The 25,167-nt window shown below is 44.3% G+C and overlaps 1 protein-coding gene across 14 annotated transcripts; it reads right to left on the bottom strand.

Annotated features, from left to right (window-relative positions):
* Positions 1-59: 59 nt before the first annotated feature.
* Positions 60-25,161, bottom strand: NPAT (nuclear protein, coactivator of histone transcription). 14 transcript variants are annotated; one of them, XR_014525158.1, is made up of 18 exons: positions 24,773-25,161; positions 20,276-20,394; positions 19,243-19,303; positions 18,519-18,591; positions 17,673-17,713; positions 16,662-16,889; positions 15,088-15,169; positions 14,502-14,646; positions 11,872-11,963; positions 11,699-11,786; positions 10,065-10,170; positions 9,417-9,545; positions 6,060-7,667; positions 4,544-4,659; positions 4,352-4,451; positions 4,014-4,071; positions 1,316-3,109; positions 60-942 (listed from the first exon to the last, which is right to left on the bottom strand). XR_014525158.1 is itself a non-coding variant. In XM_083499216.1 (18 exons), the coding sequence occupies exons 1-18, from the start codon at positions 24,807-24,809 to the stop codon at positions 678-680; spliced, it is 4,284 nt and encodes a 1,427-aa protein (XP_083355342.1). In that variant the 5' UTR covers positions 24,810-25,161; the 3' UTR covers positions 60-677. The 14 variants fall into 14 exon arrangements, 12 of the variants coding, with proteins under 12 accessions (XP_083355342.1, XP_083355344.1, XP_083355345.1 ...); XR_014525159.1 differs by having other exon boundaries at positions 10,071-10,170; positions 24,773-25,157; XM_083499216.1 differs by having other exon boundaries at positions 60-755; positions 1,987-3,109.
* Between the last annotated feature and the right edge of the window lie 6 nt (positions 25,162-25,167).

Below are 25,167 nucleotides of genomic sequence, written 5' to 3'. Positions count from 1 at the left end.
CATTTACAGGTGTATTTTAAAGTTAAATGGAGTAAAAATAAATTGCCTCTTAATATTCGTAAATATAGTAAGAAAGTTGAAAAAGCCTTTATTGTAACAGATTTGCAACTAGAGGGAAAGACAGGCACAAGGGAACCAGGTTGGGGAAATTCCCACTGTAAGACAAGCTGAATTGTTATCGTTAGAAGTTAGCTAGCTATACAATTTAAGACTTGGCTAACCATTACCTTATGTTTTCCAACTTGAGCCAGCTATCTGTCCTGGGCTATAACCCCAAGCACATTGACTGGAAAGCAAGTTCCACAATTCAACAGAACCTGCTTCTAAGCGTAATTTGGCTCAACAATGTATGACTATGAAAATGTCTAAGCAGTTAATGTGCACATTTTGCAAAACACATCCAACCCCCAGTGTTAAAAAAAGTAGTACCTTCTTGTTTTACAACTCCAACAGCTGTACAATATTTACATTATCCCCACAAGTATAACTGTGCAAACTTAACGTTGTACATTAAGTGCTTTCTCAGAAGTTGATCTGCCAAGTTATTTATAAGCTAGCAACTTTCTTCAGAACCAGCGTGCCTTTTTAAATACGCAGTGACACTTGGATGCATCAACTGCACTCCCATTTTGTTATTTCACCTCAAAGTTGCAAAAGACCAATGAACAGTTCAGTTTTTATTCATCATAATGCAAAGATAACAAAAATTTATCCACATCCATTCCAGCAGGAAATGCGATTGGTAGCTTCTTCTGCTGAAAAAGGAAAAAAAAAACAACTATTTAGGCAAACAAGATCTAGGTGCTTAAAAATTGCTTAGTTCCACAGAACTCAACACAAAAACATATTTATCTGTAAAAACCAATACTGTAACCATGAGTGGGATCTCCTGTCTTTTTCAAAAGTAGCTTGTACAGTTCTTTGGGATTATGCAGGCCTACACTTATAGTAGGGACACTGGTGGCGCTGTGGTGTAAACCACTGAGCCTAGGGCTTGCCGATCAGAAGGTCGGCAGTTCGAATCCCTGCGACGGAGTGAGCTCCCGTTGTTCGGTCCCAGCTCCTGCCCACCTAGCAGTTCAAAAGCACATCAAAGTGCAAGTAGATAAATAGGTACCGCTCCGGTGGGAAGGTAAACGGTGTTTCCATGCACTGCTCTGGTTTGCCAGAAGCGGCTTAGTCATGCTGGCCACATGACCCGGAAGCTGTTTGCGGATAAACACCGGCTCCCTCAGCCTATAGAGCGAGATGAGCACCGCAACCCCAGAGTTGTCGGCGACTGGACCTAACGGTCAGGGGTACCTTTACCTTTTACATTTATAGTATTGGGCTGCTTTCCACCCACCATTTTTTAGGCATTAAATAAATTAAAAACCAGGATCACGTCTCATCCTGCCCAAAGGGCAAAATCAACCTTTGGAACAAACCATCCCTGACCCGTGACATTTAAATGTTCTGCATCAACACCTATTGAGATTCTTCCCCAATCTAATTTTGTTTACTTCTCAAGTCTATATATAAGTATATGTAGTCCAACAGTGGACATAGGCTTAAATGGTCAACTGGTAAGTGTACCAAAACTTCATAGCTATATAAAAGAAATCATACAGGTTGCAATACTTGCAGCCTCTTACAACTACAGCAGGCCAATACAGGCTAGCCTGCAAACATTGGTTAAGCAAGCAAGTGTGATCCTAAAGATTCATTAAGACAAGCTCTAAAGATGGGGAGATGTCTCCTCAGCCAAAGATTTCTTCTGAAAAGTTGTGACAAGTAAAAAATGAAGGAACCGTTTCCATTAGTTTAGGAATGCCAATGTGAGCTTGAGAAAAGGCATATTACAGGATACATTATGATGTTTCCCATTCTGGGCCATTTAGCTAGACAATGGGATTAAAAGCTGTTAACTCTTCTTCTGCCTGTAGGTGCTGTGCTGGAAAAGAAACAGTACCATGCAATTATGTTTGAAAGGACTAGTTTACCTACCTTCACTTTCTTCTTTTTTATTGGCACTGTAAAGTTCTGCATATCTTTTTTACTGGCAGTCCGGGCATTCCTCTCACATTCAACCATGTCTTCTGGTTTCCTTTTTTTTGCACTTCTCAAAGACCTAAACTGTTGCGTATTGTCTTTAAGAGGTGTAGTGGTACTAGTCCTTGCAATGGCTGCTCGTGAAAGTATCATTAAAGTGTGGGCAGCCATACTAACACTGTTTTCACTGCCTGTTTCACTAGCTGGGCTACAGGCTGGCAAGTCAGGAGTAGCTGGAGGGACCATGATCCTTGGTGTTGTACTGTCTTCACTATACCGTCTACACGTGGGCGTCCTTATTATATCAAAGGTATCCTCAGAGTGTCTATCGCCAGTTCCTGAAGGTGTGCGTGGCACTGGCAAATCCACATTTTCAGGAAGTTTACTAGCGGGGCTTTGCCTCTGGATGTCATGCAGCATTTCCACAGCTTGTTTAGTTAATGGACTGGTCAAACAATGGGCTTGGTTGGCACACCTGTTCTGGTCTTTTTTTGGCTCCTTTGAAGGTAAAGCTGCTGAAATTTTGCAATTTGCATTTGGCTGCAGCCCCTGCTTTTTAGTCAGTTCCTGAGCAGAGGAGCTGTTCTTCTCATTATGAAGGCTAACGTTCTGTTGGCCGTTTGAGAGAGTCGCCACCTCCTGGTTTTTGGGGGGTTTGTCAACAGTCCTTTCCAATTCGTTCTCTTTATTTGCTGTCTGTTTTCTTAACACATCCGATGCCAATCCTGGACCTGAATGTCTCTTCTCAGATTGGGTGTCCTTTGCAGTCAAGTTTCTGCTAGTAATATCAGGCTTACATAAAATCCGAGGCAAAGTTCTCTCTCGTTCCCTCTTGCAGGACTGAGTTTTAGCAGTTGAAAGCACAGCGCTGGGAGAATTCCCAGAGCATAAAGGGTTTTCACTCCTTTCTTTCTGTGATGCTGGAATACTTCCTGCTGGAGCAGCCAGAGTGTTGTCAAAGCAAAGCACTCGCCTATGGCTTTCATTCTGTTTGGAAGCGGAACTTAGGGTGTCGAGAGCAACTGTCTCCAGCTTCTTTTTCAATTCTGCACAAACATTCTTGTCTGAGTTTGCATTTCTGAATGGGGGGAAAGGGTAGGGATTATCTGACAATCTTGTTATAAAATTTCTATTTCCAATTATTTTGGTATATTTTTTAAAGCTATTGCTGAAGGCTATAAACTCAGCCATGTTAGTAGCAGAGAGTACAAAACAAGTTGGTTTAAAGGGACATCTCCACCTTCAGTTTAAAAATCTTGAATAGCTCAACTTTTGCTTTACTGAAATAACAAAAGGGTGAAGAGAAGCAGAACACCCTTCATGCAGGTAAAAATAAATAAATTAAAAAGTACAGAATTAATTTTAAAGGTTTTCCTGTTGTGAACTTTACCCTTCACAAAACATGTAAAATTTGATGAATATACATAAAACCACCTCAGGCCTGAAAAACTTAGGACCGTTTCATTGCAAAGGAAGGCTAAGCTCTGGAGGTGCCTCCTTGTCCAAATCCCAGAAACGTTTTTTTTCTAAAGAACAAGGCCCTGGAGGCAACTAATAGGGAGAAGAGATACCCACTTTAATTTAACTACCCAATAAAGTTTCTGAACCCTCATTTAAACATTCATGTTAAAATACATGTTTGACACCATTTTTAAAACGAAAATCTTTGAACAAATGGAAAGTAACAGCTGCAAGAAAGTTTCTACTCCCTATCAGTTGCTATAAGCTAAAATTTCAAAGGCTACTAAGGAACAATGTAGAAAACAGTCCAAACCACTCAAGTGAAAAAGTATAATGTGTGAATTTAGTGAACACTATTATGCTTGCCAGCAGCTCCCATGATTGCAATGCGTAAACATTATCACTGCAAATGGCAGAAATAACTACGGACTGCTCATATATTTTACCATGCGAGTGCCTTCCCAGAAATGTTGAGAACTGAGAAAAAAACCCTGCATTTTATGCAATGCAACTTAACTGACCTTTGTGCACGAGAAGCAGGCCGATTTATAGGCTCAGATCCACCGGGTACCAACTTTCCTAAAACATTTGTTTAAAAATCAAACTGTTAATTAAAAGAAACAAGTCTGGATTTTTAAAAAATTGACAGCATGTAAGAAGCATACTCTAGGTTTCAAATAAGTTCATATGGAAGAAAAAGACAAGTCAAACATTATATACAGTCTGCTACATTAGTTTCTGCCTGCAGAACTGAGTATCTTGGGCTGCTGAGGAAGGAATCAGATTTGAGCTGGTAAGCTATGAATTCTTCCCATGCTAGAAATAGACTTCCCTTCCTTCAGCTACATCACTAACTCACCTGCATTTGTCTTGTTTCTTGGGATCCTCTGAGATTTGGGAGGGAGAGGTAGTTTAGGAACACCACCACCCAAAGAAGTCTGTACTGGCATGTGCAGAACCTTGGAAAAAGTGAAAGCAGCACAATGAAGGTTTCTCACAAGCTTTTCCAACTCAAGAATGACAGTATGGAAATTTAGCAGTAGCGTTTTACCTGACGGGAAGGATCTGAGAATGTATGTCCATTTTGCCCCATTAAAGATACAGGAATCATTCCCACCATTCCTTGCAACACAGGTTGTACTGGAGATGCGATTATGATGGCAGAACCTGAAAATCAATGGACTCATGTGAGCAAGCTGTTAGTACTTGGAGAGTCTCTCTCACTCTCTGTGCCAATGATCCAATGTTAGAGAATGGTCCAAAGGCAAATGGCACTGTTCTACCAGTAAGCCTAAGTGTGTATGACCCTGTAAGCTACCTGGAAGGCAGACTCCCTGGGAACCCTATATAAGCAGCTATAAGCTCTTTAAAGAAAGAGCAGTAAATAGCTCTAACCACATTATTGCTACTAAGCTGAGATATCTTGCTATGAAGAACACCATCCTATATATACAGCAGGTTGCAGACAGCAAGTTCTCTAAAGCAAAGGGCTAAAATAGGAATATGTTCTTCTGCATGGGAGTGACCCAGCCTTTGCTAGGTACACAGCTATAGGGAGGAAGTAATGTCTGACACGTTGCCTGCATTCACATCTATTTTAGCAACTATTTGTGTGGCAGATGAACAATAAGGCAAGAAAAGAAGCAAAGAAACCCCTGCAACTGTCCTGACATTGGAACAAATGCAGAAGCCCTTGCTTTGTGTATGTGCTCCTAAGAAACCAGGCTTCCCCAATGCATTTCAATTCCAAGAAGGGCTCCTTTGTTTTGCTTTCTCCCATCTCAACATATTGGTTAGGTGCTCCAGTCTACAGCTTCAAACAGTAACCCAGTTAGGGAGATGTGCCAGGCAACCATCAACTTAATGCCTTATAGCAGAGTTAACCAGTGTAGTGACCTCCAGATGTTGTGGACAGGAGCTCTCATCATCCATGATCACTGATCATGCTACCCCGTAGGTATCCTAAGGGTGAGGCAACCGTTAGTATACTGCTCTTAGTTCTCATTCCATTTTTAGAACAAACTTCAAGCCAGAATACAGCTTTCACTCCAGACTAGTTATGTGGGCTGCAATAGTGAGATCCAGAAACAAAGAAATCTCAGCCTCTAATCCAAAGGGGTAGATTTCTTAAATCAACTTTTCTTCATATTTGAATGCATGCGCATACTACTCAATAACCTTGGTACTTAATTCTAAAGAAGCAAATATGTCAATTTACTTGCCACCCACTGATTTTTGACTTGTAACCAGATAAGCACAAATTCTATAGTGCTAAATGGATATTAAATCCATGGAATCAAGGTTTAGATATTACTGGCCACAGGAACCATTTGCAAGTAAAGCATACAATGAAACTCTTCTGCTTCTATTATGTGATTTTGCCCATGGGAAACTGGATTGTTTTGAAATCAGCTGCATGATTTTTGCATCTGGCTACCATAAGCACAAGTTACCTACAAGTGAAGAGCAACATAATATGTAAGTGCTAACTCATTTAAATAGTAAAGCAACAGACTTATGACCAAAACCAGTATAAACTTCAGTTACGGTTTTAAACCAATAGTTACCCTGTGAAAAGTTTGGCGACATTGGCGGGTTCATGGCAAACAAGCTGCTTGTTCTAGGAGGAGTCCGTAACTGCTGTGGTGCTGGAACCTGCGATGCTAGAGATGCTGAACTGCCAGGCAACATAACCAAGTTTGACGGAGTAACGTTTGTATTTAAAGCTGGCTCAGTCATACAGGTGGCAATATAGACACCATTGGAGTTGCTGAAAGATGTGTTTGTGGCTGGCATCAGCTGTATAAATCCCCCATCCTTGGCAACGCCGGACGTCCCAGCAATGGAAAAAACAGCACACTCCTCATTTGATATGTTGAGTGTACTCGCGACAGAGTCTTGAGGTCTGAGCACAAGAAGATTCTGTTCGACCAAAGCTGAATCCCCAGTTCTTTCAACCTCTTCTGAAGTTATGCATCTGGCTGGTCCTGTTAGCTTGGCTGGTGATTTAGCTGGCGAGGACAGGATTATAGTCGGCAAGTTTTCTCCAGCGATGCTGGAAACTGCATTGTTCAGCTCGGCATCTGCTGAAATGAATGAGTCATCGCTGATAATGATTTTTAAGGAAACTACGCTGGAGGGATCTACATCTGTGGCTTGACTGCTAGAGGAAACACTGCCTGATTCTTTGTTCCCTGGCCTTGATTCTCCCACTGGTTCTGGAGGAGGAGAGCAACACACAGCAGATGTGGTGGGGTTGCTATCAGTAGATCTCTCTGAACGCCCCTCATTATCAGAAGACCGAAATAAGCTATCTGCATCTGATTTTGTGGAAGATGATGGCTCTTGCATTTCTATCTGTGAGATTTCAGAGCCTTCCAATTTCTGATTTTGAGGTTTTGAACAAGGTTCTTGGTGCACAGGCTGATCATCTGAATGAAGGCTGTTGGAAGTATCCACAACTTCAAGCTGGAGCTCTACAGCACTTGGATCTGATGCATTCGCTACAAATGCTGCAGCAGAATCAGACTCAATTTTATCCTGGCTTTGACAATCAGAGGCAGCATGACTGTCTGGGTTTTGCTGGCCAGGTACAGGAAGGTCAGCTGGCTGTCCCATTATGTGCTCTAGATTTTTATTTGTTTCTGCTGAATGGCTAGAGTTGGCTGCAATAGCTCCTTTCAGCATTTCATTTTGGGCAGTTCTCAGAGGGGATAGCAATTTTGCATTTGTCCTGAGTATATTATTAGACAATGAACAACTCTCTGCTCCTCCAGACGGTGAGATTTGCATCGCACCCAACTGGTCATACTGCAAATGAGGCAAGTTTTGAAGATCTTGACATAAGAGGTCTTTTTCAGTTCTACCGTCTCTCGCTGCTGTTCCTTGTTTGCTGCAAGAGCCTACATTGTGTCCACTGAACTCTGGGTCAGAGACATGATTCTGCTCAGATTCAAAGACTGCATTGTGCTTGGTTCTTTGGCTAGCCATTCCCACTTCTACAGGGTCACTTTCACTCCTCACTTTAGAGTCCCTGGGAAATTTTTCAACTCCTACATTTTGCATCTCCAGGTGTTCTTCCAAGGTGACTTCACTACCACTGCAACCAGTCTTTGGAACATGTGCTTCTTTTGAATGATCTTCTGTGTATGACAGAGTTACTTGGGAATGATCACCTGCAACAGATCAACACAGTTTCACTACAATCTAGTGTTGTAGGACACCCCATGCCAGAATAATGTTACAAAAACAGATTACACCACTTTTGTGTAAAACACATTGTAAAACCTCCATGGAGATACTAAAAATTTTGCACTGGCCTCTTAAGAACCATGTCATTGTTTTGCCCTCCCTTTATCCAGGGAGGACCATTATCCAGCATCTGAAACTCTCCCCTTTAGAAGAAAATCCCCAGCAACCCCACCCTTCTATGTACAGATGAGTATTTTATTAGAAATTATTTGATTGTTGTGTCTTAAGTGACTGTAAGTCGTTTAAAATATCATAAGCATAAGTTCAAGGAGTAATAGAACCATCTGGTTTTAAAGTTTCTCATCTATTTTTTCCCCCTAATTTCTCTGTGCAGTAGTAATGGTAGTTATTGTTTGGGGTAGCTATTCTTGTTTGGGGATATCTTGCACTCTGAATTTACAAAGCTGTCTTTAATGGATTCAAGCTATAAGAAAGGAGATTTCAACTAAAGAACTTTCTGACAGTAAGAGATGTTTGACCATGGAAGAGACTCCCTCAAGAGGTGGTGGACTCCACTTCCTTGGAGATTTTTAAGCAGAGGTTGGATGGTCATCAGTCATGTATGAACTAGTTGGGATTCCTGCATTGCAGGGGGTTGGACTAGATGACCCTCAGGCTCCCTTCCAACTCTATGCTTCTATGATAACAGCTATGAAGCTGATTTTGTCTAATACAATATATGAGTTTAGTTTAAAGACAGGGAAACAATTTGTAATCCATTTACATTATCATAGTACTATGAAGGTCGTCAGCTTCGCTGAAATCCATGGTGCTACAAAAGTATATGGGACGTAACACACACAAGTGCCATATGAAATAAGTTCATTAGGCCCACCCTGGTCTTTCGCCTCCAAGACAGGTGAATTCTAGAAACAGGTTAGTACCCCTCCACCTCTATTTTCACTCATTCAGGCTGTAGCATTGCTTTACCACTTACGTATCCCACAAAGAGCATGACGGGACTCCATCCATGAACCATGGGGTGCTGGAGAAAGACTTATTGGGCTGAAAGAGAGATGGCTATAGTGGAACTAGCATACTTTCTAAACTAAAGAGTGGACTGGACTCTGCACATCACAATGTGGTCTGAATAATCTCCACTTTGCTGGTAATGGTTTGCAGCATATAGAAACTAATTCAGGCTAGTATTGGGGAGTTACTTTAGCACATGCTTAAATCTAGTTTTGTGCTACTGACTTGTAATCAGAATGTAATCAGAATGGCATTTGTGCTCCAAAGCCAACAGTTGGCATTAGCTGTCATTCTAAGCTGATTTACGGAAAGGAGAGAAGGGGACAAAGTTACCTTGGTTAGAAGTCAAAGCAGCTGTTATCATTAGGCTATATAAAGAACAACAAGGCTCACCTTTTCAAAAGAAGACTGAAGTCTCAAAGAAACTCAAATGTCAATTAAGCAACTTGCAGCCCAGCCCTTTGGATGTTTATCTAGAAGTTAGTCCCATCCATTTCAATAGGATTCACTTCCTACTTTGTGTACACAGGACTGCAGTAACAGTAATTTTAATATGTCCACAATTGCACATCTCAAATCTCCCAGTCTTTAATAGTGTTTTATCATTTGTGCAGGGCTAACAATTAACATTCTAGGCCCTGGAACAAAAGGACATTCTACAAGTATTGAAGATAACTGGAAAGCTTTGAAGAAGTGCTTACTGATTTCCTTTGTTGCAATAAAACTTTCAAGTGCTCCTAGGCTTTCTTCGTCCACTAAGATTGCATTCTCTAGTCCTCCATTCTGAGTGGAAATACTGTGAGAAGCATTTCTTCCACCCTTAGCTTTACCTGTTTTAAAAGAAATGGAAAAAATAAACTGGAGGGTACTAGTATTTGATTCAATGCACAAATTATACCTAACATATATTCCTTAATCAGGTATGTTTTTCTGTTTCCACTAAATCAATCATCCATAAAAGTATTTTGGGCAATCGTGGAAGAGCAAAAGTTATAAATATTGATTCCAAATATTTGTACTACTTGGCATTTAACAAACTAGATATGAACTGTAGACCACACATTTAGGGAGCCCTCTGTGAGCATGTCTGGCATCTGGTGTGCATCAGTTACAGACAGCTGCATAAATGCTGAAGTGCTATACCCATAAATACTTTACAACAATATGAGGCATTAATATGCCAAGTTCCAACAAAACTCATAAGTGGTGATAACTGACTTCTCAACATATGAAATTGGCCAGCACTTAGGACCTTAGCCAATGCTCTCTCTACTCAGAATAGACCCACTGAAATTAAACCAGACCACCCCTTAGCCTTTCATTGCAAAGTATTCAAAGTGATAACTAACCCGCACCAAAATCAAATACATCGAAGAGTCCTTGAAATGCTGGATCTGACTCTGTTTGCTCCAGAATCTCCTGGATGGCTTCTTCGGTCATGTGAATCTCACCCTGCTATGTAGGTGATATAAAAATAATCCACAAATAAGTTAGAAGATGTAAACTGTTCTCCCTAGATGTAAAATGTATGTTGAAAGGTAACATAGGAAGAAAACCTTCTTGAAAAATCAGAAGGAATTTATAAAATAAACCTGACCTCAATGGTAGAAGCTGAAGTGACACCAACCATCTTGACTGCACTTGTTTCTACTATAGTTCCAAAAGGTGTCAAGGGAAATATATACACATAAATTGGGATCAGCAACAAATTAGTAGTGCAGAATGCTCCCAATTCAGGGTTCTACCCAGCCAGCCATACTCTTTCCCTGGGTACTCCATTCCCATCTGCCCCACTCTTAAATATAGTTTTCCCATTCACTCTGCCTCAACTGATAGCCAGCAAGCTCTCTGTGCCCTCAAAGAATGCTCAGTCCTCACTGGGCTGTTTGGGTTCTTCTTCCCCAAGTTTTTCAATTTTTGGAAACCATGGAGTTTCTCTAAGCCCATAGATATTGCCCCATATGTGTGCAGATGGTAGTGTTTTGGCTACAAACATATCCATATTCAGACAATCAAGCTTGCTATTAGTGCACAAGATTCGTATGCTAGACTGCTTAACTGTCCTTTGTGTTATTTCCCTTTAAGATGGTTCTGAAACTTCAGTCAGTACAAAATACAGTGGCTCAGTAGTTGGAAACGTTGTACAAAAATATTTGAAATAATTTTCATTACAAAACTACATCAACCTCAGTTTCTGTATCCGACATTAGTCATACTGAGTAGGACAGCTGAAATTAATGTGTATTACTAATTTATAGGCATTAATTTCAAACAGTCTACTCTTGAGTAGAATGTAGTTGGGTACCACTCAGTTTGTAAATAAAATTCACTTAACAGATCATGTAGACCAGGCATCCCCAACCTGCGGCCCTCCAGATGTTTTGGCCTACAACTCCCATGATCCCTAGCCAACAGGACCAATGGTCAGGGATGATGGGAATTGTAGTCCACAACATCTGGAGGGCCAAAGGTTGGGGGTGCCTGGTGTAGACATGGCAACCAAAACCATGATTTTAAGCACAACCAATAACTTCTTTAGGAGAAGTCCTACTGATTGATAGTCACAAAGGATGGTAACTGTGCTATCGTACAGCTCTCATTAATTTCAATAAGGTTCAGGGTAATAATATTCCCAGTTAACTGTGCCTCAGTTACTTGTAAGGTCTGCACAACTTGCAAGCCACCAAGATGAAATGCGGAGCATCAGCAACATACTGTGGCCTGCTTTGGCCTTGCAAACATTCCTGGTTTTGCAGTCCCATGAAGACAGCAAAAGAAGGTGGTTTATCAAGCACTGATGGCTGTCATACACAGCTGGTGGTCTGCAGCTTGGGCTAAGTGAGTGACAAGTAATGCAGTCTGCTTTATAGTAAGAAATGTGGGCTGATTCTTTAACTATTTGGTGTGCTTTTTCACTTACAAATGCATGCCAGGCATCAAATACATTTTATATATGAGTGTGCATTAGTTCTTGGAAACTTACCTGAAGACCAAGGAATTCATCAATTGAGGACTCTTGTATTGTTGGGCCACTGTCTGCCTGTTTTGCTGTCTGAGAAATATTGCCATCACTGGAACAGACAGTTACAAATAATTAGCAGGCTTCCAAAATACTTTACAGATTTGGAACAGGAGGTGTCAAGAAAGTTCTTTTACCTGCCCAAGAATTTGTTAATGTTTTCAGCTAGCTTCTCCTGAAGACATTTGTTGCTCAGAATTTTCTCTCTGGCATTTTCAATAATCATTTGCTAGAAAACAAATTTGAAGCAGTCCAAAATTACTAAAAAAGATAAGAAAAACTGATTCTACCAGCACTATTAAGTAACACCCCACCCCCTTATCCAGAGGTGCCTCCTTCATTGAATGTTTAGTTAAGATTCCTGCATTGCAGGGAGTTGGACTAGATGATACTCAGGGTCTTTATGATTCTTTTATTATAGCAATTCTAAATTGCTCTCATGTCTCCAAACCAATCTTAAGAGGAGCAAGATTTAAGTCCTATTTACCGTATTTTTCGCCCCATAAGACGCACTTTTTCCCCTCCAAAAATGAAGAGAAATGTGCCTGTGTCTTATGGGGCGAATGCAGGCTTTCGCTGAAGCCTGGAGAGCGAGGGGGGTCGGTGCGTACCGACCCCTCTCGCTCTCCAGGCTTCAGGAAGCTCTGCGCAACCCTCGGGAGACCGGCTCCGAGGGTTGCGCAGAGCTGCCTGCAATCCCGGGACCAGCGCAGCTCTGCCCGGCCACCGGGAGCCGGGGGAGAAGCTCCGCCCCGCTCCCGGGGGCCGTGCAGAGCTGCCTGCGGTCCTGGGACCAGCGCAGCTCTGCCCGGCCACCGGGAGCCGGGGGAGAAGCTCCGCCCCGCTCCCGGTGGCCCTGCAGAGCTGCCTGCGCTTCTGGGACCAGCGCAGCTCTGCCCGGCCACCGGGAGCCGGGGGAGAAGCTCCGCCCCGCTCCCGGGGGCCGTGCAGAGCTGCCTGCGCTCCTGGGACCAGCGCAGCTCTGCCCAGCCACCGGGAGCCGGGGGAGAAGCTCCGCCCCACTCCCGGTGGCCCTGCAGAGCTGCCTGCGCTCCTGGGACCAGCACAGCTCTGCCCGGCCACCGGGAGCCGGGGGAGAAGCTCCGCCCCGCTCCCGGGGGCCGTGCAGAGCTGCCTGTGCTCCTGAGACCAGCGCAGCTCTGCCCGGCCACCGGGAGCCGGGGGAGAAGCTCCGCCCCGCTCCCGGGGGCCGTGCAGAGCTGCCTGCGGTCCTGGGACCAGCGCAGCTCTGCCCGGCCACCGGGAGCCGGGGGAGAAGCTCCGCCCCGCTCCCGGGGGCCGTGCAGAGCTGCCTGCGGTCCTGGGACCAGCGCAGCTCTGCCCGGCCACCGGGAGCCGGGGGAGAAGCTCCGCCCCGCTCCCGGTGGCCCTGCAGAGCTGCCTGCGCTCCTGGGACCAGCGCAGCTCTGCCCGGCCAACGGGAGCCGGGGGAGAAGCTCCGCCCCGCTCCCGGGGGCCGTGCAGAGCTGCCTGCGCTCCTGGGACCAGCGCAGCTCTGCCCGGCCACCGGGAGCCGGGGGAGAAGCCACGCCCCGCTCCCGGGGGCCGTGCAGAGCTGCCTGCGCTCCTGGGACCAGCGCAGCTCTGCCCGGCCACCGGGAGCCGGGGGAGAAGCTCCGCCCCGCTCCCGGTGGCCCAGCAGAGCTGCCTGCGCTCCTGGGACCAGCGCAGCTCTGCGCCGCCATCCCGAGCGGGGCGCTAAGTCCCGACCCGCTCGGGATGGCGGCACAGAGCTGCCTGCCGTCGCGGGACTGCAGTCAGGTCTACGCCCCATCCCGAGCGGGGCGCTAGGTCCCGCCCCGCTCGGGATGGCGGCACAGAGCTGCCTGCCATCGCGGGACTGCAGTCAGGTCTACGCCGCCATCCCGAGCGGGGCGCTAAGTCCCGCCGCGCTCGGGATGGCGGCACAGAGCTGCCTGCCGTCGCGGGACTGCAGGCAGGTCTACGCCCCATCCCGAGCGGGGCGCTAAGTCCCGCCCCGCTCGGGATGGCGGCACAGAGCTGCCTGCCCTCCCGGGACTGGTGCACTTCTCCCCATCGCCAGCCCCACAAGCTCGGGGGACAGCGGGGAGGCAGAGCGTGCCTTCCCACTGTTCCCCGACCTGGTTCTTCCAGCCCCGCACCTGGGGGGGGGGGAATTTTTTTTTCTTTATTTCCCCCCCAAAAAACTAGTTGCGTCTTATGGGCCGGAGCGTCTTATGGGGCGCAAAATACGGTATACTTTATACACTATTATATACTTTATGCACGTTTATTATGTGCATTCAAGGCCAGCCTACCCATGAGGCAAGGTAAGGTGACCGCCTCATGCAGCAGGGTCCACTGGAACAGCAGATCCCAATGTCAATCTTTCTTCCACCCCTTGTTCCTGATACAATTCTTCCCTGACCTCTTCTTCTCTGGTGAGGAGGGAGGTACCATTTTGGTGTCTGCCTCAGATGCCAAAATCTCTTGGGCTGGCCCTTATACATTCATATGTGTGTACAAACATAGAGACTACATGTCACACATCTAAACCTTTCTGGATTAAACTTAAAAGTTGGCCCAGAAACAACATTATAAGCTATACCAAAAAGGGACACACTCTGGAAAGTCTTTAAAAATGCCTTATTACCTGAATTTTTCATAGCAATAAATGAAGCTGGAATTGCAGTAACAAACTGCAAGGGTGTGGGGAAGGAGAAACAAAAGGCGAGTAGAAAAAAGAAAGTAAATGCTGTTCTGCAGTTTTTTTAAAAAGGCTTACTGGAAGGTCACCCTCTATAAGTTCTAGCTGTTCACTTCCTTCTTCCATGGGTGAGCTTTCTTCTTCCACCATTGGAGTGTCCCGTAAATCACTATTGGATAATTGTGATCCCGATGATACAATGCTTTTTTTCTTCTGGAAATCACTGAAGAAATGAGAAAGGCATAAATTTAGGAAATTTACTGCAACTCATGTTGTAAATCTTATCTATTCACTCCTCCGGCTCTTTGCTCAGAGGAACTTAGTGGCCTTAAACGAGATCAACACCTGTTAAGAGTACTTGCTGCATAACCTAATGGTTTATAGTCTGTAGACACAAGGTTAACTATGCAATCCTATACATGTCTATGCAGAAGTAAGTCCCATTGAGTTCAATGGGGCTTACTCTCAGGTAAGTGAGCACAACTATGCAGCCCTGTGGTTGAGGGCAGAAATGAGGGAAGTGACTTCAAATGAATTCATACAGAAGGGAATAGTAAAAAGGAGCAGGGTGAATACACTGTTGTAAATAGAGGATTAGGTGCCCTTCAAAACATAAACAAGATTCATAAATTATAAAACACATTAGCCAAGAATTAGCAGTTACCCTTTTCTTTTTCCGGGAGACACCATGCTCGAGTGAAGCTTCCGTTCTTGGGGTGCAGAAACCAAGTTTGCAGTGTCTCCTGCTTTAAAAAGAAAAAATGAGTGAGACAAATGTTGCTTCTGATTAAGATTTTTTAGGCTACCAAACATTTTCTGTTGCCAATAGGAAAGGCAATGACAAATGACAACAGGCAATTGACATACAGTAGACATTTCCCTCTTCTCTCTTTTTAAACAAAACATTTTCCCCATTTTATTTCTTTATCGTCCTCCACATGTGTTTCAAGGCAATTTACAGAAACAATACCTGAAAAGGTTTTTTAAGCAGTACAAAAAACAAGTAAAGATGGGTTTTAAAACTATCGATAACGAACACCTAAGACAGACCTTTTAATCTGAGTGGAAAAGCTTGTTGAAACAAAAATATATTTAACTGATCAGCAGGTACAAGCAGTGAGTGCCTGTCTTATCTCAGCAGTAATGGTATTCCACACAACAAAGGAGCAGCTGCACTGAAAACCCTGCTAGGGGTTACTGTGGAGTGGGATTCAGTTATTTTAGGAATGTCAAGGAGAAACTCTCATGTAGAAGAACATAGTGACCTACTGGGTGTAAAATCAATAAGATGATCTCTCAAATAACCAGGTCATGAGGATGTTTTGTTGTGTTTTCAGGGAAAACTATAGATTCTAACACATTTCCCAGGTTTAGTGCCAGAAAGCCAGTTTCATTGCTTTCAGTTCACCTGGCTCTTTCAGTATATCCATTCTAACCACTCTCTCACAAACATACACAAATGGAAAACAAAGGACCAGTAACAACTGGGGGCAAAGGAGGAAGAATCCAGGGTGGAGGAGCAGAAAAAAATCAAAGCCCTGCCAGGTTCACATTGCTAGAGTAGAAAGTGGGGTGGGGTGGCTGTATTGTTTTTAAATGGTTTTCTTTTCCACTGGTCTCAACGAAAAAGAAAAGAAGTACGCCAGCTTATGGGGATAATGCGTATCCTCTGATTCATCTCCAGAAGACATCTTTTTTGTCTTCTTCATTGTTGGGACAGGAATAGTCGCAGAGGTTTCTACAACTGATAGAACTCCTCTTTAGGCAGAACCTCCTGCTTCACCTGACAGGTATCTGAAAGTGGGGAGGGAGATCTGCTAAACCAGAGGTGGGGAGCCATTTTCAACCCAAGGCCATGCTCCCTTCTGGGCAACATTCAGGTGGCAACATTTCAGTAGAGGGCAGGGCCAGAGGCAAAAGTAAGTGGAGCAACACATGTGAATTTTATTCCTTTGTACAGTAAGCCAGTTTCTTCACACTCACACATCCCTCTCTATCCTCCATCTAGATAAACTAAAGACATTAGCAGAGTTCAAGGACCTATTCCAGACAGGAATAAACACCTAAAGAGGCTGTGAAGCTGGGTTGTGGATCAGGATGTTGTGTGGGCTGGGGAAAGTCCCATAGGCCAGATAGGGAGGCCTGGAGGTCAAGCATGAGGTTCCCCAACACTGTGCTAAACTGTGCAACCCCTGGAACACCCTCCAAAAGACCACAGAATTGAGTATTTAAACTTACTGTTAATATTGCTTTCTTGTACTTGGCACTGGTGTGCCAATGAAGAACCTGATCTTGTCTGGACCATAACTGGGATTACAGTTGGTTTAAGAATAACTTGTGTGGCTGCCATTGGAGCAGAGGTCAGTTGTCCTGGCTGATGAGCTACAGAGGACCCTGAATTTGAGGGAAGTGATTGCGGAATACATCTCTGCTTTTTCATATCTGCAATTGCACTTCTTGTGCGGCCTAGAAAAAGACATAAAATAAAAGGAGATAGGAGCCCATCTCAACAGACTGTTAGTTTCTTAAGCTGTGCCTTTACTACTTTGAGAGCTGAATTGTGGCACTGCAGTAAAACCAAATGTTCCTTCACCCCCTGAAGTAATTTTGAACCAAATCAGGAATGCAGTTAGTTTTGTTGCTAAATAGATTTGGTGTCAACTACTGAAAGAGGCAGCCAACTGCTTGCTGGCACTACTATGGAATCACACACAAGATTCAGGAGTGTTGACACATGCTACAAGGGAAAAGAGTTTGTCCACATTCCAGGATTATGGAGTCCAAGAGCTGATTTAAACGGCAGAAATAACACATGGTATTTTCCTGGATCACTTCCAGATCAGGACAACTGTTGTTTCCCTACTTCCAATCACTCTGAACTAGTACAGTGACAAGCTGAACTTGCCAGTCTGTTGGGTGGGTGATGAAGAAAACAAAACTCTCAATGCTTACTTCAGAGATACAAGATAAAGGATTTCCAGCTTTAATACACCACGAAAATATTAAGCTCTGCCTCTATGGGCCAAATCCATCACATTTACACTGTCAAATGTTAACAGTTCTACTATAAATATTTCAGAAAATTTCTTATTACAATAAGATTGCAATTCTAAGTATACTATGATGTACAAGTCATACTGAAATGAATTCGACTGATTTCCAGTCGATTTCCTCTTGGACTGGGAAAAGTTGCAAGGTTTTAGAGGGGTGAATTCAGATTACATAAAATAGATGTTTTCTGATACATACCCCGTTGATGAGCACAAAATGCACCAGAATTCTGCATGCTCCTGCAACAATCAAATTGCCAAGTGAAATTAGAATTCAATATACAAGTGTAAGGGAAACTTGGCTTCATATGGACTAGTGAGACAATAGTTTCATGGACGTTTAGATTAGAGATTAAAGCAATGGGGGTGGGGATCAAAATGAAACATGAATTAAAATTTTGTTATCAGTAGCATATTTCTATGATAAGATGAACAATTTTCAAATACACCATCACCATGATTAACATTTTGTAGTAAATAAGCTTGGCTTTATTTTGGAAGTATATATGTGCTTTGGGGTTGGTTGGTTGGTTGGTTGGTTGGTTGCAGAAGTGGCTGCTTACAGAGTTTGGGGTGGGTGGTGGTTGCGGCCCATCACACCCAGCTGTGATACCCTCCCCCCCCCCCCCCGTGCAAATTCCATTGTGCAACCAGTAGTTGAAAATCACTGGGCCGACCACAAAGCACTTTAGGAGTTCCCACCAAACCCCCTATTTGAATTCAGCCAATCTGGCTGCGCCTGCAGGGTGGGGCTTTGAGAGCGGACCTGACTGCAGCAGTTTTCACTGTGGTCCACTCCCAGCCCATAAAAGGCGGCTGGAGCTTTCCTTGGCACCACTTTTATCATTCTGATCAGACAAAGCTTTAAAACATCAGCATGCTACGTCTAATAACTTACAAGCATCAGTGAGATAAAATCAGTACGAAAACACCAAGACGTCACCAAAATGCAACCGTAGTAAGCATATAGGAGGAATGTAGCCCTATAAGATGACAAAGGTTCCCTGTGACATGCAGACTAGTATTTGCTTTCAATACAAATTACCTGATTTGAGAAAGTGTGTAGTCCAACTTCTTCCATAAAGATGACATCATTGCTGGAACATCATTTGTTGCTTCTTTAAAGAAACACATCAGACAAAACTTGTGTCAAATGTGAAAAGGACTGGTTGATCTATGAATCAACTGGAAAGACTACACAATAAAGAGATCATGATTCTAATTTCTTTAAAAATGGTGCTGCTGCTTTAGCATAAAGAGGATCATTTTTGGAGTCTAGATGTACAAGTGGGGTATGTAAGAAAATGTCACACTGCTGAAAAATTCTGCTAAGGGTTCCAGCCAGCCATGCAAACTTCAAGTATATTCTATTCCATTCCTCCTTCCCCCAGCAACAGCCACTCAGCTCTGACTCTGCTCAGTCCCCACTGGGCTAGTTTTGTTTTTCCTCTTCCTTTGCAGTTTCTTGGTCCCTTCTTTCTGCTGTTGAGTGGCTGGCTGGTGTTAAGTTTTTTGTCTATTGCTCCTGCTCTTTTGTTTTCATTGGTGACTTTTTTAAAAAATTCTAAACTAATTTTAAGCCACCTTGAATTTATTTTATTTAAAAAGATAATTGTGTTTAATAATTTATGTACTCTGTCCTGACGTCACCGAGTAGAGTGTGGATTATAAATCTAAAGAAAACATATTGCACTATATACCCCCCCCACTAATGGAGAAAATAGCCAAATCTATAACTTGTATCTTCCAGTCCCAACACCCCTTCTTACCTTTCGATTTCATTGTGATATACTCATTCAGGATGGTGATTAAGTTTTTCCCAAAGAGAGACTAAAGAAAAAAAAAGGAAAAGAACAGTATTCAACTACACAACTTCCAGCAACAACATACTGGAAATGTCTTGACTATCCAAAGCACAATGAAAAAATTCCTTCCAGTAGCACCTTAAAGACCAACTAAGTTAGTTCTTGGTATGAGCTTTCGTGTGCATGCACACTTCTTCAGATACACTTCTTCAGATTCTTCAGGTATCTGAAGAAGTGTGCATGCACACGAAAGCTCATACCAAGAACTAACTTAGTTGGTCTTTAAGGTGCTACTGGAAGGAATTTTTTTATTTTGACTATGGCAGACCAACACGGCTACCTATCTACTACAAAGCACAATGGTTATGGATGCCATTTGGACTCAAGCAAGCAATTTTCATGTGGACTCCAATGCTCACCATGCAGTGGAGGGGTATTTATTGTTAGATAAATGATTTGCAGTTATGGGACTGTTGTCTTTCACATGACGGTATATGTTTTGACTCCACAGAGTGGGAAGCGACGGAGACAGGATGTTTGTGTTACTGTATTCTGTGAAGTGCGACTGTTGTCCTTTGTTCTTTCTCTTTGCTGTCTGATGCTAGAGAGAGAGGGAGCCATGTTGCAGTGCTCCGTGTGTGTTTATATGTAAATAAAGTTGATTAGCCAACATGCTGAGTTGCTGGGGTCTGTCATGCGAACTGTGCAGGCTCTGAAGATCCCTAAGTGTGCTGGTGTCCGTTGGCATCAGTCGCTGTGATGTTCGGGCAGAAGAAAGCTTTTGAAGCTCCCGAATGATCGACCAGGCGCGAGGGAACATGCCAGTCAGGCATGTGTTTCTACCAGGGTCCTACTCGAGTGTAGGCTGAGCTCCTAACATTTATTACCTGAATCAACCTTAAGTTGAAATATTCATTATGCAGAACTACCTTGGAAAGTAGAAAGCTCAGGGGCTGATCAAAACTTACAGCCACCTTTCTCACAAATATGTACTCACCAGTAAACAAGCTGGAACAAAGCCTTCCCCAGTACAGTGCTCTGCGTATTCTTTTAAATCTGAGCTTTCTAGTATAAATGCCCGACATGTGGCTAAAAGCTTTTCTTGTTGTAAATAACCTGTAACAGACAAAATATTTTCTGACCCTTTGTGCCAATATGAACAAGGAAAGAAGTTAAAGCCAATGATATTATACTTAAACTCATATATTTATCATGAGTTTTAAAAATGATCATTCCACTGTGAAAAGAAGTCTAGCCTGGTTTATATGGAATGTTCTTTTAGAAGGCAATCCTGCACACACTTACTTGCGTGAAAATCTCATTGAATACAGTGGGATGTTTTTCTGAGCAGATAAATTTAGGATTGCCGTATTACGATACCATTTCAAAACCAGCAACAACAACAGCTAGAAACACTTTCTGAAGAAAGCCAATAAATATTTTCAGAAATTCAGTGATTTAAAGTTCAGAGTTATAAAATACCATATTTACTTGAATGTAATGTGCACGTTTTTTGGCCAAATCACTTCACGAAAATTAGGGAGCACATTAGATTTGATGGCGCCAGCAAATCCTTTTTTGGTTTCAAGGTTTCGAAAATTGAGGTGTGCAATAGATTCACATAAATAGGGTATGAACGAAGATGCAACCCATGATAAGACTGCTAATATATATCTTTATATTGCTATCTGTGCCTTTATTACCAAACTGGAAACATGAACCATGTACCAAAGAAACAGCATGGACATTGCTTTTCCTGTTGTTCTGTTTATGCACGGTGGTGGTGGGAACAAATATGTGCAGCTCCACTTTACATGTCTGATCCACTTGGCAGCCACACACAAACGTAACATTTGAATGTATACACATAAAAGGATACATTTAAACACATGTGGCCTGAACTGATATACAACTTACAATGTGGAAAACAACCATGTGATGCCAGCACATTATGCACCTTATTAAAGTATGTGTAGGTGTCTGGTGATGTTGAAGATGGGACACATGCAACTCGTGGGTAGCAAAGCATGATTTCACTCAAGCAAACACAGGTGGGTGGACAAGAAGATTGATCCCAGTCTGCATCAAAGCTTGGTTTGTAGTGGGGAACCCTAATTACAATGCAATGCATTCCAGATTTAGGATTTGACAAAACCAGAACTCTTCTTTGGGGTGATGTGAAATCTATAGCAAGATGTGAGCAAGTGCTCCCTTACTGAGAGCAATTGTGACTTTTTCCTGTGTTTTTGTCTTCATGTGGACTTCGGAGAATCACTCTGTATGGTATGATGAAAGAAAACAAAACCATCTGCTATTAAACAATTATGTAAATAGCTTTGTCTACTTTTAATAATTTAATTTTCATTTTAATGGGAATATAAACAAGAATTTAACTGACAACAAAGTCAATAGCAGCTGGTTGTATTTTCTTTTTTGTAAAAACTACTAATAGCAGTTCCTCTCTTGCTCGCTATGAACTGAATTCATGCAAATAAAATAGTTTCCTGCCCTCCTTATGAGCAATAGCAATTGGTGGGGCGGCACACATAGGGCAACACTGCTCATTTGCCTTGTGAACCCAAAGCATCACTGCCAGTTCCTGAGAGGAAGAGGATTCCAACTAAAGAAAGGCGATTCCAACTAATAATAATAATAATAATAATAATAATAATAATAATAATAATAAATTTATTTATATCCCGCCCTTCCCAGCCGAAGCCGGGCTCAGGGCGGCTAACAACATAAAACAGTACAAAAGTACAGCATAAACAACACTCTAAAATCATTCATTATAAAATTAATTAATTCAAGCCACTGGCAACCATTGGACCAGAGCTCTGCGAAGATTGCCGAGGGAGGGAGTCAGGTTGTGCCCTGGCCAAAGGCCTGGTGGAACAGCTCTGTCTTGCAGGCCCTGCCGAAAGATGTCAAGTCCCGCAGGGCCCTAGTCTCTTGTGACAGAGTGTTCCACCAGATCGGAGCCACAGCCGAAAAAGCCCTGGCTCTAGTTGAGGCCAGCCTAACTTCTCTGTGGCCTGGGACCTTCAAGATGTTTTTATTTGAAGACCGTAAGTTCCTCTGTGGGGCATACCAGGAGAGGCAGTCCCGTAGATACAAGGGTCCTAGGCCATATAGGGCTTTAAAGGTTAAAACCAGCACCTTAAACCTAATCCTGTACTCCACCGGGAGCCAGTGCGGCTGGTTTAGCACCGGGTGAATGTGATCTCACAGCGAAGACCCCGTAAGGAGTCTCACTGCAGCATTCTGCACCCGCTGGAGTTTCTGGGTCAGTCTCAAGGGCAGCCCCACGTAGAGCGAGTTACAATAATCCAGTCTGGAGGTGACCGTCGCGTGGATCACAGTGGCTAGGTCAGGGCGAGAGAGGTAAGGAGCCAACTGCTTAGCTTGGCGGAGATGGAAAAATGCCGCCTTTGTTATAGCTGCAATCTGCGCCTCCATGGAAAGGGAGGTGTCAAAGATTACACCCAAAGTCTTAACGGACGGTGCTGGCACTAATTGCGCCCCCGCAAGAGATGGGAGTTGCCCCCGCAATCCCATATCGTCCCGTCCCAGCCACAGGACCTCTGTCTTCGAAGGATTTAGCTTCAACTGGCTCCCATGTAACCATCCAGCCACAGCTTCCAAACATCTGGTCAGTGTGTCTGGGGCCGGGTCAGGATGGCCATCCATCAACAGATAGAGTTGGGTGTTATCGGCATACTGATGGCAACCCAGCCCAAAACTCCGAACAAGCTGGGCGAGGAGGCGCATAAAGATGTTGAAAAGCATCGGGGAGAGTATCGCACCCTGAGGTACTCCACACACCAAGGAGTGGCACGATGACAATTCCCCCCCCCAAGCGCCACCCTCTGTTCCCGACCAGAGAGAAACGAGCGCAGCCATTGAAGGACTGTGCCCTGGATCCCCACATCGGCAAGGCGGTGGTCCAGAAGTTCGTGATCGACCATGTCGAAAGCTGCTGACAGATCTAGAAGAATCAGCAGCCCCGACCCGCCTCGATCTAGCTATCTACGAAGATCATCTGGTTGGGCAACCAGCGCCGTCTCACTCTAAGCATCAGGAAGAACTTTCTGGTGGTTAGAGCTGTTCAAAAGTGGAACGGACTCTCTTGGAAGATGGTGGACCTGCTTTCCTTGGAAGTTTTTAAGCAGAGGTTGGATGGCCATCTGTCATGGAAGCTTTAGATGAGATTCCTGCACTGCACCAATTGGACTTGTTGATCATCAGCATCTTTCAACTTTACAATTCAATGATTCAACTCCCTTCTCCGGGAACTAGACATTAAATCCAGGGTGCCACTGCAATTCTACTCATGCTTGCTAGGAAGTAAGTTCCACCTTATTTGGTGGAGCATTTGCATCTTATTCAGTTGAGTATTTCCAGCTAACCATGCATAAGATTGTAGTCCAGTTTGGATGGGGGCAGCCCTTGTACATGTATATATAAGCATAAAGATAAAGGTACCCCTAACCATTAGGTCCAGTCACGGATGACTCTGGGGTTGCGACACTCATCTCGCTCCATAGGCCAAGGGAGCGTTTGCCTGCATAGGCCAGCATGACTAAGCCGCTTCTGGCAAACCAGAGCAGCACACGGAAACGCCATTTACCTTCCCACCATAGCGGTACCTATTTATCTACTTGCACTTGACGTGCTTTCGAACTGCTAGTTGGGCAGGAGCAGGGACCAAGCAACAGGAGCTCACCCCGTCACAGGGATTCGAACCTTCTGATCAGCAAGCCCTAGGCTCACAATGCCCGCATAGACTGGCATTTCACTTATGACAGCTACTGCTATATTGTTATAACATTGATAGAATAGGCCACTACCTAATATATCCTTAACCAAAGAACCACCAAGCCCAAAATAGCAAGCTACAAAAATCACCCTTCTTCCTTCTCTCCCCACAACAGACACACAGCCATCTTGTGATTCTAAGCCATTTTGGGAGCCATGTTAGCAAGAAAAGAAACGGGGAAATAAAAGGTAGGCGGCTGGGAGAGCATCATATATATATGTAACAAATAAGTAATAAACAACGCCTTAGCCCGTGACCCTAGTGGAAGAAGACGGGCTACGGCGGAGTAAAGCAATAAACAAAATTAACCGCGCTTTAGCTCTTAGATCCGCGGAGGACGGCGATGGTGAAGTACAAAAATAACGATCGACAATATTTCTGCTTTTAGGGCAGGCTATGGAATAGTAAATAAAGAACAGCGATATGTGCAGGAGAGGGAGCAAAGCTTTTCACAACAAAACACAACAGTGTGGCGGCGGCGGCGATGAATTAGGAGTTGGGGCGTCGCGGGCGTGTCCCTCTTCTGCTTTGGAAACGGTGGGAGATGCGAGGGGCGCCCTTGGCCTGCCCTTCTCGGAGGCCCCCAGAAACACACGCCGCGGGGCCAGGAGCAAAAAGAGGGGCCCGTTTCCCCCGGAAGCCCCCTCAGGAGAGGAACCCTTCGCTCGCGCTTACCTAGCACCAGGCGTGCCACGTCGGACGGCAGTAACATGGTGAGGGGGCCTGGGGGAGGGACGGGGGGGTCCGCACCCTTCCCGCCCCAGCGGGGCAGCGGCGGCAGCAACTCCCAGAAAAGGCGGTTATCCGCACTCCCCTTTCTCTCCGCGCCCAAAACCTCTCCACAACAGCATCAGTAGCCGTCAGCCTCCGTCCCGCCCACCGACTTCCGGCAGCAGGAGCGAAAACAGGAGATTTTCCGCTTCCGGCGGCGGCGGGGAGGGGTAGGAGTAGGGGGTGGGATTAGAACGCGAGTGGGATGGAAAACACCACGTCGATTGGTGATGAGCGTGGAGCAGCCACGCCTCCCCGCGTTCGTCGGAGCGCGAGGGTGGCTGCGCGCGCAAGAAGCG

Source organism: Podarcis liolepis, assembly GCF_965112155.1.
Source record: "Podarcis liolepis genome assembly, chromosome: 4".
Classification (NCBI taxonomy): domain Eukaryota; kingdom Metazoa; phylum Chordata; class Lepidosauria; order Squamata; family Lacertidae; genus Podarcis; species Podarcis liolepis.
Note: the sequence above shows the minus strand (reverse complement) of the source record. Positions and strands in the feature narration are given on the sequence as shown.

Coding starts and splice junctions, on each gene's coding strand:
- NPAT (XM_083499216.1), bottom strand. CDS start 24,809: ATGTTACTGCCGTCCGACGTGGCACGCCTGGTGCTAG. Junction 16,890..17,672: donor ATTTTGTGCTCATCAACGGG/GTATGTATCAGA, acceptor GTCTTTTTCTAG/GCCGCACAAGAAGTGCAATT. Junction 3,110..4,013: donor CCTGCTTCTCGTGCACAAAG/GTCAGTTAAGTT, acceptor CCCCCCATTCAG/AAATGCAAACTCAGACAAGA.